Source organism: Amyelois transitella, chromosome 27, assembly GCF_032362555.1.
Source record: "Amyelois transitella isolate CPQ chromosome 27, ilAmyTran1.1, whole genome shotgun sequence".
Lineage (NCBI taxonomy): Eukaryota > Metazoa > Arthropoda > Insecta > Lepidoptera > Pyralidae > Amyelois > Amyelois transitella.
This window is the reverse complement of record NC_083530.1, coordinates 3,270,337-3,283,280: the sequence shown is the minus strand read 5'-3', so window position 1 is coordinate 3,283,280 and position 12,944 is coordinate 3,270,337. Positions and strand designations below refer to the sequence as shown.

The window sequence follows — 12,944 nt, the reverse complement described above, 5'->3', positions numbered from 1 at the left end:
TAACAACATCCATGGGAAAGCTATCGAGTGGTCCTATTCTTAAAGACGGCGAGAACCACACTGCACTTAAAACATCCACTTGTAAAATCACATTCTGTCAATAAAAATAAAATACTCAGAAACAATCGATTCCAAAAGATTTGTCTAAGCACTTATGGGGTTTAATCGTACAAAAAGACAAAAGGCATATGTTCCAAAGCGCCTTTGACAAGGGTAAAAGACCCGAGTCTAATAGAAAGTGATTTATAATCTCCAGTTCAGATTTGTAACTTATGGTTGCTCTAGATAAATCAAATTTCTTGGCCTTTCCACTATCTTTTTATGTAAGTACTGATGATAGATGTGAAAACGAATTGGTCAAAGCACTACTAACTATAACATTAATTTAATTTTGTAATTAAAAGAAAATGTGGATAGAAATGACTTAACCTTAAAACTAATGAATTAATATGCCACCTGCTTGTTTATTTCATCGTATTTCGTTCTATAAAGATGTTATGATGTAACAATCATAAGCTACGACATTACGTTCACCAAATACAGACTAACCAATAATAAAAAATACGATATTTATGCACACGCCATACCGCTCCAAAATTCATCTCTCCTTTCATGGGTCTACTGGAAGAGATTTCTATTGAAATAAGTAGCACTTTTGTACCAGAATTACTGAATTAACTGCTCTTGTATATAATTTTGTGTACATAAAAAAATAAAAATAAAATTATATTCTAACATGACATGCCCGAGGATCGAACCCGAAATCTATGTTTCAAAGGCAAGAAAAGGACATGAACACTAAACAGACTGTCATAAACAAACGGCCCCTGTGGCGCAGTGGTAGTACGCTCGTCTGTGACCCCGGAGGGCCCTGGTTCGAATACCGGCTTTTTCTTTAAAAAAGAACTTTTTCTGATTGGCCTGGGTCTTGCATGTTTATTTATATAAGTATTCATTATAAAATATAGTATCGTTGAGTTAGTATCTCGCAACACAAGTCTCGAACTTACTTCGAGGCTAACTCAATCTGTGTAATTTGTCCCATAAGAAAAAAGAAAAAAAAATAAACAAACAGTAAAAGCAAGCGACTAATATTTCAGTGCGCAACACCACTGGATTGGATATGTCGAGCTAAAATTTGGTATGCAGATAGATGTTACCGTGTAAACGAATAAGAACTGATAAACCAAAATTCCCACGGGAGCAAAGTTCCGGGGTGCAGCTAGTAATCGCATTATACTGTGCGATGTTATTTAATGCCGTGTGGTTCCCGGCACCAATAGAAAAAAGAATAGGGCCACTCCATCTCTTTCCCATGGATGTCGTAAAAGTCGACTAAGGGATGGACTTACAAACTTGGGATTCTTTTTTAGGCGATGGGCTAGCAACCCGTCACTATTTGAATCTCAATTCAATCTTAAAGCCAAATAGCTGAACGTGGCCTATCAGTCTTTTCAAGACTATTGGCTCTGTCTACCCCGTAAGGGATATAGACGTGATTAAATGAATGAATGTTATTTAAAATGGTAATGGGAATCGCTTTTACAGTAATTTACATGATCGCGTACACCGCGGAGGTTTGTTAATCTTTTAATGGAATTAACCCGGCGACATTGTTACTACAAAATAATAACACGGATATTTGATACTGGAATCGAATTAAAAGAGATTTTCTTTATTTGTGTTTTCTTTGTCCCGTCTGGGCCAAATAGCTGAACGTGGCCATTCAGTCTTTTCAAGACTGTTCTGTGAGGCACTGTCTACACCGCAAGGGATATAGACGTGACCATATGTATGTATGTTTCTTTATTGCCGAGGTACATAAATATATGTATATTATCACGTCTTTTTCGCTTACGGGGTAGAGCCAGGAGATGCGAAAAGATTGAAAGGCCACATTCAGCTGTATGGTCCAATATTAGAATTGAAATTTGAACAGATTGCTAGCCTATCGACAAAAAGATTAATCCCAAGTTGAATTTCTGTTTCTGAGATACAGTAGTTATGGCAAAAATAGATTCCATCTGTGAGTCCATATGCCACTGCAAGTTTATTCGGAGACTTTGCATAGGTACTTACATGCGACCGTACTTACTGAAGTAAGTACTATGGTGTCAAAGAAACAGCCATCACTAGCGACGGTGACGGAGAGCGGTATGTATGTATGTACTAATATTATAAAGCTGAAGAGTTTGTTTGTTTGTTTGAACGCGCTAATCTCAGGAACTACTTGTTCGGATTGAAAAATTATTTTTGCGTTGAATTGCATTAATCGAGGAAGGCTTTAGGCTTTATAACATCATGCTGCAACTATTAGTAGCGAAGAAATAATGGAAAATGTGAAAAAAAAGGGGACAATTATTCATCCTTGAGAGCTTCAATGACGCCCAAAATAACTATTCCCTGCGGACGAAGTCGCGGGCACAGTTGAACTTTCATTCGTGGGCGAGTCGATTCAAATGTATTTTTATTAAGATATTTATTTTTATTGTAGATTAAGAAAAGACTTTCTTAGACGCTTCTAGAATTTATATCCCGCTCATTGTCTAGTAGATTGTTTCGTTGCCTGCATAATTACTTAGCTTTTGTTACTTAATAATGTTGGAGGAAAATGAGGTTTTTAGCACAACGGGTGAGAGAACCGCTGATTTATGTTGCCTACCCAAAAGAAATATTGTTTGGAAAAACGGGAACATAGAGTTAGTATTGTTTTCTACTGTTTGTCTGTGAAAAATCCAATCCTAAAAAAAAAATTAATAGATTCTTGTTAATTAAGAGTAAAATGTAAAGATTTTGATAAAAATAAAAATAAGAGAAAAAAGAAAACAATTTTTTTTTTATTATATTTTATTTCAAGTATCTACATAGTTTGTTTCATGTGATACTAATACATATTTCAACAAAGTGACCAGGCATTATAAGCACAATAAAATTAATCTGAAACAAAAAAAAAACAATTTATAATACTATTATATGATGTTTGTTCGTAAACTCTACTTGCATATAAAAGAAAATGCAAGAAAATTAAAAAATTATCAGACAATCATGGGATTTTAAAGAATATGTAAAATGACGGACTAATCGTGATCGGGATTTCTTCCAGTCAATTATTATCTATAAGTATTTATTATACATGATATCTGATGTATCACGTTGTATATTGAAAGGGGGTACTCAGTGTCTGATTTCATTACTAATAATTAAAAAATAGGGGTTAATACTTTATTGTATTTGTTTTAAGACCATTCTGAGATTTATTTTAATTTATTGATTATTATTTTGGTTTTATATTATAAAAAGTAAAGCGTGTTCGCGATTTACTATATCCATAAATACGAAACTCGCATTACCATTCACCCCGTATAGTATCGTTGAGTTAGTATCTCGTAACACGAGTCTAGAAGTCTTACTTCGAGGTAACTCTGTATAACTTATCTCGCATCGTCAAATGGTCCCTGCTACCATTTCCACGCGTAAGAGTTGTAACCACCTAATCCAATGCAACACCTTTTAGAAAAAACCTTAAGAATCGTTATTCTTACCATATTACTATAAATATAAATAAATAAATAAATATATACGGGACAAATTACACAGATTGAGTTAGCCTCGAAGTAAGTTCGAAACTTGTGTTACGAGATACTAACTCAACGATACTATATTTATAATAAATACTTATATAGATAAACATCCAAGACCCAGGACAATCAAAGAAAGTTCGTTTCTCATCATGCCCTGGCCGAGATTCGAACCCGGGACCTCCGATGTCACAGACAAGCGCACTACCGCTGCGCCACAGAGGCCGTCAATATATGTATATAATAAATGTTCACTTACAATTAGGTTTATTATTCGACACAGTTGTGAAATGTACTTAACGAAGATGAGACTCATAAGGGACTGAATGGAGCTCTTCTTACTCTGAAACAAGAATAAAAATCACCTTTTCTAATAGTAAATATTGAAAGTTTACAAAGTCAACGTGCTATAGTAGATATATATTGGAGGCGGTTCCCTTTGTACGAAATGTATTAATTTATTATATCGGTAAAGGATTTATTGAAAAATTACAATACTATTGAAGCGGAAGGAGTATGCAGAGATCGTGGAAAGTGGAAAGATGTAGTCTCTGCCTACCCCCCGGTTACCCTACGATTTTATGTATATAATATGTACAATGCTTTTCTAGTTTCAAGATTCTTTCGCAAAGAAGATATTTTCAAAGAAACTTAGTTATAAGAATTTTCTTCAAATACCTGAAGTAAGGCGTGTTATATTTAATTTTATCCACTCTCCAAGCGAGGAATTTCTTTTGTCGTATAACTTTGACAGGGGTGCGCGGACTAAAACAAAATAAAATCACAACTTACACCACAGAATTACTAATAGCACTACATATAGAATGGGCTGACTTTCGACCTTTTCACCTAAGAGTATATCCACGAAGTTTGACCAAGGCATAGTCTTGTCTATTCTCTTTATATCTCTTTGATAAAACTTAATGATTGAATGAGTAGGATGATAAGATAGCTACAGCTACTGTATGCCTTGTCAACGTTCGTGATAAGATGTTCATACTTCTCTTAAATCTCTGTTTGATATTACGAGAATAAACAAGCGTACACAAAATTAATTGTACCTACTCGATAGAACTAGAACAGCTAATATTAAGATGGCAGATACATCAGCACCAGAGCTTGAAAGACCACCTCCCAAATTATTTTCAAGAAAATGGCAATCAGATTAATATTTAATTTTTACAATTTTGTTATTCGTTGTGTTAAATACTAGCTAGGTACCAAAGCAAAGTCCACAAAATGCTTAAATATGATTCAACAAAAAGTGACAAAAGCTGAATTTCGATAAAACGCCACCTAGTGTTAGAAATTATGACAAAAATAATCAAACAATTAATTGAATTAATAGTCACCCTGTATTTATAAAATTTACCAAAACTTTTTCTACCATTTGACCAATAATTTTGTGTATAGAAAAGAAGTTGACTAACTAACTTACCTCATCCAAACATAAACGGCATGAACATTGCCTGGCTGAAACGTTTCGTTGCTTTTCTTTTGAACGGAGCTTTAATCTTTTTAATACCGGCAATGCCGTTTTGGAATTTTTCCAAATAAAAACTAAAAATGGCGGTCACAAAGTTACGTTAGCAAACGTGAAACGGAATGAAAAATGTCTTCTGGAAAATTATCAGCTATTTTGTTTCTACTTTTGTGAGATAACGTATTGTATAAGAATATAAGTAACATAGTGAAATGTATATTATACATAATAGTGTAGTGAACATTACATTAGTAGTATTTCACAATAGTGAAATGTGTTTCATTTTGTAAAGGATAAAGCCGTTGCATTCTAGATTTCCAGTTAACTGGTATTATCAGTATGTTGTCAATATTTCTGTGCAGATACGAATAACGTTAAAAAGACAAAGTAACAACTTACGCGGGGCTGACATATTTTTTATCAACTTTTGACGGCTTATATCGATTGTATGCCAATGCTGGGAATGCCTTTTTCTTTCTGAAATGTAATCAAATATTTAAACAAAAATGCAGGTGTATCTGTTACCGAAAAATGTATTAAATATAACGAACAAGAATTTATTAGTAGATTGACGCTTTAAACTTAGCGGAGTTATGAATTTGAACACGAAAAGTAATTTATTCGACGTCAACCAATGTAGTGATACCAAAAGATGTGACAATTTTTAGGGGACTTTCAAATATCCCAATGCGTTAGTTGCTGGTATGGTCGTGAACTAAAAATACAATGTGTGCAAGCTGCTTCTTAACCCATTAACATTGTAGAAGTCAATCAAAGAAACTTAAAAAAAGGAAAAGGGCACTAAAGATGTTTTGTAGAGAGCAAAGATATGGTCCACTGTTAGAAATAGTAAATGCTGGAAAGTGCACTGCTCCTATGATTCGGCAAGGATAACCGAAAAATGATGATGGATGATATGGAAATGTTGGGACATTCTACTCAGGTATAAAAGCTAGCTTAATTTATTTCATTTGCCCTAATATGTGATCTCTTCTCATTCATTCATTCATATAATCACGTCTATGGTTCTTGCAAGGTAGACAGAGCCAGCAGCCTTGAAGTTCAGCTGTTAGGCTTAGTGATAGAATTGAGATTCAAAAAGTGACAGGTTGCTAGCCCATCGCCTAAAAGAATCCCAAGCTTATAAGCCTACCCTACCTTAGTTAGCCCCTTATTACGGGGAAAATCGACGCGAATCAATGAAATTTGATGTTTTTATCCACTAAATTTATCTTAAATACCTACTGATTAGCATATCTGCGAAAACTTTTAAAAGTTCCTTCGAATTATTCTTCAGGTGTAGGTATATGAGGATCTTACTTTTGCGGATAATGTATAGTAACTCCTCTTGGCGTGACTTTCTGCTTGCAAGGTCCATCGTTACCACACGGACACCCCCTCAACGGTTTCAGTGCTGTGTTATAAGCCGGAATAGGTGCAAACCTGAGAAATAAATTGATTACTTATGAGAATGTAATGATCATCGGATTTAATACGTTAATACCTTAAGCCTTTTTTTATCCAGGGCTTTGCTTCAAAAGTAATTTCTAGAAGATTCACGGATAACTTAAACATTATAACTAGCAGCAGCAATTTCTATCAGGGGTTTAAAAAGGATTGCACCATTCTCATCGGTTTTATTCTAATAACGTTCTGTATTGAAAAGAAGCGTGTGTCTTACTATGGACTTAGTTCTTATGCATATTGTGCTGAAGAAGGTCTATCAAAAAATTTAAGCATACTAACTCTTTCTTCCTAAACACATTCCATTTTGACTTCTCTGTAGTTATATATCTCAAATTTGATAAACTGAAACAAAAAAATTGATCGCTGTTAAAATGTCACGTTTTAGTCTTTCCAAGACTGGACAAGACCCGCAGGGGATATAGACGTGACTAAATGAATGTATGCAAAAAAAAAAGTCATTAATAAATCTTGGCAGTATTCTGATTTAGGCAGGTATCCCTTTTGAAAATTTAAGGTCAAGTAAAGACGCGACTTTTTTATCCATAAAAGCGACTCGCGTCTAACCTCCTTACCAAAGGAAGGCTAAAATTTAATGGATTTGACCACAATCTAAATGTAAATAGATAATCAGAGGGCAGATCTACCCGCGCCCCGCAACTGATCTAGTCGCAAACTGTGTCACTCATCATTAAAAATTTATAAATAATACTTTAAAGTCGAAATATTAGTCCAAAACAACATAATGAGTTTTGTTAGATATTGATCCTATAAAATATACATTAAGCAAGATAAAGTGATTGTGATTTGTGTGGTAATCAACAAAAGAAATCAACAAACGAAATCATCTTGGATAACAGTGAGTCAGAAATATCACTATAATATCTAGCAAGTCGAAATATTAGTCCAAAACAACATAATGAGTTTTGTTAGATATTGATCCTATAAAATATACATAAAGCAAGATAAAGTGATTGTGATTTGTGTGGTAATCAACAAAAGAAATCAACAAACGAAATCATCTTGGATAAACAGTGAGTCAGAAATATCACTATAATATCTAACTTACCCTCACGATACGCATAAACACTGACATCTTTATCAAAGGACACAATAACAATTACTACACATATTTCGTCAGAAATGACCAGATAGTTGTAGCTCAGTTGGTAACGCGGCCGATCTGTAACACAGAGGGTCCTGGTTCAAATCACGCCGAGGGCAAATCGAGTTTTGTTCTACACATTTTATCAATCACAATGAATTTTTTTCAAAATGTTACGATGAGACGTCCACGTTCTCAATCAACTTCGGAAATAAATACAGAAGACAGTAGTTCGTCAAATAATACGCTAGATGGCACTGCTAGTAGCTTACCAAATACTTCCGTTGAAGAAAACAACGAGATTTGTGAATTAATAATTAAAATTGACAAACTAACAGCAGAGTTAGAAACAACTAATAAAATAGTAAGCAATTTATCACAAGAAAATAATACACTTAAAACACAAGTACAGGAACTAAAACAACAACTTCAAAGTACAATTGACAGCAACAGCAAATCTAATAGTAATAAAATTGACGAGTCAAGTTCAACGAAAACAAAAAAGAAAGATAGTAAAGTTAAAAGAAATAATAACACAGTACATTCATCGCTCAATGAACCGAATACTTCACAAACAAAAGCACATCTGTCAAGCAAACCAAAGACAAAAGACACACGCAGAAAAAAAATGTGCCTTATTAGTGGTAACAAAACATATAAAATGTTGAATTATATGCAACATTTTTTCTCTAATGAATATGAGACATTACACTATTTAAAACCAAAATGCGACATTATAGCGATGTTAGACGGTATTGACGATAAATTAAAAAACTATACAATGGATGACTTTTGTGTAATATTCGTTGGACCAAATGACTTTCTACTTACGAAGAACTACTTTGATCTGGTTGAACGAATTAGAGGAATACTGCAGACACAAAATCACACAAACATAATCATATGCCTCCCAACATTTAAGTGTAATACTCATTCAGATATGTTTAACTGGAGGATTGAAAATTTTAATAATCTGTTGTACATGGATGTCAAAACTTTTGAATATGCATATATACTTGACTCTAATCTACCATTAACTTATGATTTCGACATGTTCGACAGCAAACATGGTATTCTAAATAATTGGGGCATGAAGAATATATTTATGTTTCTGAATGATACTTTATCTGAAATAACACAAACGAATGCATCAAACATACAAGAAAGTGGAAACTCTTCTACATCAACGCAGTTTTTTCGATTATAAGCATGCTAGTGACATTAAAAACCAAAACATAAACATATTACATCAGAATATTGCAGGATTAATCAGCAAGTCAAATCAACTTACAATACACTTAGATAATTTAATGCAAACTGAAAATACTCCAATAGACGTGATTTGTATAACGGAACACTTCATCCTGTCCGGAGAGGAAGATCTTCTTGATCTCCCAAACTACCGATTGGCGGCTTATTTCTCCAGGAAAAGCAACAAAAGAGGCGGAGCGTGTATATTGACAAGAATTGGTATCCCTTTTCGTGAATTAGGGGATATACCTAAACACTCTGTTCCAGGAGTAATAGAATGCTGTGGAATTGAACTAGTTTCTCGTGAATGTGTTGTTATATGTGTATACAGGTCCTCAGTTTCAAAAAACTATTCTCTATTTTATGAAAAACTGGAACTAATATTGATTTCTGTTTGTAAAAAAGCTTCTAAAAACATTATCTTGTGTGGTGATTTTAATATAGATATTCTTAAAAAAACTAGTTTAGCAATTGAATTTGAGAATTTTTTATTAAGTTTCAATTTAAAACTACAACTCAGACAAGTAACTAGAACTGTTAGCAAAACCTGCATTGACAACTTCGCTCATAATTTTAAACGTGGTTGTAAATCAAAAGTTATTGAACTTGCTCTTTCTGACCACACAGCTCAAATTATAACACTTCCAATAAAAAATAAACAATTTGTAGACTCTTGGAAAACTAAACAACGTGTTTTATCAATTGAAAATATGACGAAGTTTAAATTACATTTGCAAAGTTTATCCTTTTCTGAAATATATAATACTGAAGATCCAAATAGAGCATATAATTATTTTTTTGAATATTTTTCCCTTTTATACGATTTATGTTTCCCATACAAAATTATAAGAAATAAATCTAATAAAAAAATAAACTGGATATCTAAGGGAATAAAGCTGTGTAGCAAAAAAACAACGTACACTCTTGTGGAAAAGTCGCCATTCACCAACTAAACGCAACAAGAACCACTTTAAAGAGTACAGTAAAAAATATAAGCAAATAATAAAACTAACCCAAAGAGCACAGAATGCTCATTATATTAAATCATCTGAAAATAAAATGAAAGCTACATGGCAAGTTATAAATGGATCTAAAAAAACATCTAGAGACCATATTTCCAAAATATTAGATAATAGTAATGAAATAACTGATCCAAAAGAAATAGCGGAAACTTTCAATAACTACTTCACTGATATTGTAAAGACACATCCAAAGACGAACACCTTAGCTAATATTAACTTCAATCCAAACACCCTCTTCATGCCACCAGTATTGACGCAAGATGTCATTACTATAATTAAATCTTTAAAAAATACTAATAGTGTTGGCCATGATGGAATATCTACAAAAGTAGTTAAATATGTAGCAGATGTACTAGCTCCACATTTCGCTCATATTATGAACCTTAGCATATCTAGTGGTGTATACCCTGATCAATTAAAAATAAACATAATTAAACCTTTATTTAAAAAAGGAAACAAAGAAGACGTCTCATGTTTTAGACCTTTAGCTTTACCCTCTGTTTTTAGCAAGATAATTGAGAAATATCTACATGAACATATATATAACTTCCTGGAAAAGTATAAAATTTTATGTGAAGAGCAGAAAGGATTTAGAAAAAATAAAAACATAAACATGGCAATATATGATTTTCTCAATAAAATACTAAATAGTATAAATGACAGAGCACCTATCTCGACCCTATTTACTGACATGACAAAAGCGTTTGATCATGTAAATCATGAAAAGCTTCTTAATAAACTTGACGCATATGGCATAAGAGGAAATGTTTTAAATTTATTAAAATCATATCTTACTAACAGAATACAATTTACAGAAATAACAAACATAGACCCTAAAACTAATAATGAATTAAAATATCGATCTACAAATAGAGTAGTTAAACATGGCGTGCCTCAGGGAAGTGTGCTGGGTCCATTACTGTTTATCATATATATAAACGACCTCCCAAAAGTGACCAAACAATCTATGATTTTATTTGCAGATGATAGCACAATAGTAATAAAACCTGACATTCTAAGTAATTATGAAAATGAAATAAATTTGACATTAAAAAATATAATTAATTGGTTTGAGAATAATAATCTAACAATAAATTTGACAAAAACAAATATAATGCATTTTTATAATAAAAAGTTACCAAATATAGATATTCACTATCAAGATAGTGATATAGATACTGTAGACCAAACCAAATTTTTAGGATTACAAATTGACAACAAACTCTTATGGAAACCTCATTCAGAAGAGTTATGCAAGAAATTAAACAAATCTGCTTTTTCTTTATACAATTTACGTAAAATTGTAAATTGCAACACAGTAATGACGGCCTATCACGGTATTGTAGCGCCTATATTACGTTACGGTATAATATTCTGGGGAAATACTACTGAAAGAGAGGTCATATTTAAGGCTCAAAAAAAATGCGTACGTGCCATATGTGGACTTAAAACTAGAGAAAGCTGTGTTGAACACTTTAAAACCTTAAAAATACTTACATTACCTTCTATATATATCTATGAAATGGCCATTTTTGTAAAAAGTAACCCAAAATTGTTTCCGAGGTTGTCAGATACAAGCAGGCGGAATAGATTGCGAAAACAATATTTCTACAATGTTTTGACAATTAAATGTAATTTAGCACAGGTTCGCAAAAGTGTAGTTGGAATAGCTGCTAAAATCTATAATAAATTGCCAAATTATTATAAAATGTTAGATTTAAAAATGTTTAAACAAAAATTGTATACATTCCTTGCTGACAAATGTTACTATTGTATTAATGACTTTTTAAATGATACATTTTAATAGAATTGACATGTGTAAAAATATATTTTAGTTTGACTTTTTTAAAATTTTGATTAATGTAATGAATTATTATATTATATTTGTATGCTGTATTGCAACGGCAAAACATGGTGTTTCAAATTTTATTTAACATCAATTTTATGTACCCATGTTTTACAAATAAACGATTTCTTTTCTTTTTTCTTTTCTTTTCTAATCCACCTAACAAGAAATCAGGTGTGTTCTGGCGAAAGGTCACGTCAACAGTATTTTTAACCGACGAGCTTGCATGAAGAAAGGGGATGAAGTGAAAGAAGTATGCAGCGTTCTTGGCAAATGGTACGACGTGGCCTGGAGACCTATTTTCCGAAGTGAAGGTTCACCTTGGCTTGATTTATGAATGTATGTATGTAACGTCAATAAGTGATACCTTGTATCCGATTTTGAAAAATAATCTTTTCTATTCTATTCTAACAAAATACCTGCTGTTACTAGTTGCTTCGTCAATTTTTCGATCTTTACTATTTACGACTCCCATTTTCCACTGGTATTCGATTCTCTGAAGATAATAATAATTTAGATCAGATAATCATCTGATCTGAACGTATTTTGAAATGTTACATTTTTATGAAATTTCTCCGTGAAATATTTGACTATTTCATTGCGGTGGTATTTATTTTATGGATTTAATCTAAACAATCATTTTTTTTTAGTTTTTTGATCCTCATGATAGATTTGACGGTCAGTCACAGTGACACGGGCTTTTTATTTTTTATCTTAAATGAAAACTCAAGAGGATTTACACGTTTTATGGACAAAGCGCTTTCAGTCTTGTAGTTACAAAAATGCAGACATATGTGTGTTATAACACACTACATTCAGTGCCGTGTGGTTCCCGACACCAATAGAAGAAGAATGAATAGATATAATATATATGATAGAATCATTGATCCAATAAGCTGAATGTGGCCTGTTGGTCTTTTCGAGACTGTTGGCTCTATCTACCCCGCGAGGGAGAGACTTATATTTATGTATATGTGTATTGAGGTAGTGACTGGTTACTAGCCTATCGCTCTTTTTTTATCAGTACCAGACAAGCATTTGTGCCAAATTATAGCTTTATTTGCTTAGCGGCTTTGTCAAGAGTCAAATAAACCTAAAAAAGTAAAAGTATAATACACTCAACTTACTTATAAAACTTTTACTTACAATAATCCTACTCATAACTATTACCCAGTGCTTGCATGGGAATTCCCAT

General features: G+C 32.7%; 1 protein-coding gene across 1 annotated transcript; it reads right to left on the bottom strand.

Moving 5' to 3' along the window:
• Positions 1 to 2,884: 2,884 nt before the first annotated feature.
• On the bottom strand, positions 2,885 to 12,225 carry LOC106140621 (uncharacterized). Its single transcript, XM_013342234.1, has 7 exons — positions 12,169 to 12,225; positions 6,808 to 6,870; positions 6,382 to 6,504; positions 5,461 to 5,538; positions 4,257 to 4,343; positions 3,838 to 3,921; positions 2,885 to 2,937 (listed from the first exon to the last, which is right to left on the bottom strand). The coding sequence occupies exons 1-6, from the start codon at positions 12,222 to 12,224 to the stop codon at positions 3,891 to 3,893; spliced, it is 438 nt and encodes a 145-aa protein (XP_013197688.1). The 5' UTR covers position 12,225; the 3' UTR covers positions 2,885 to 2,937; positions 3,838 to 3,890.
• Positions 12,226 to 12,944: the final 719 nt, after the last annotated feature.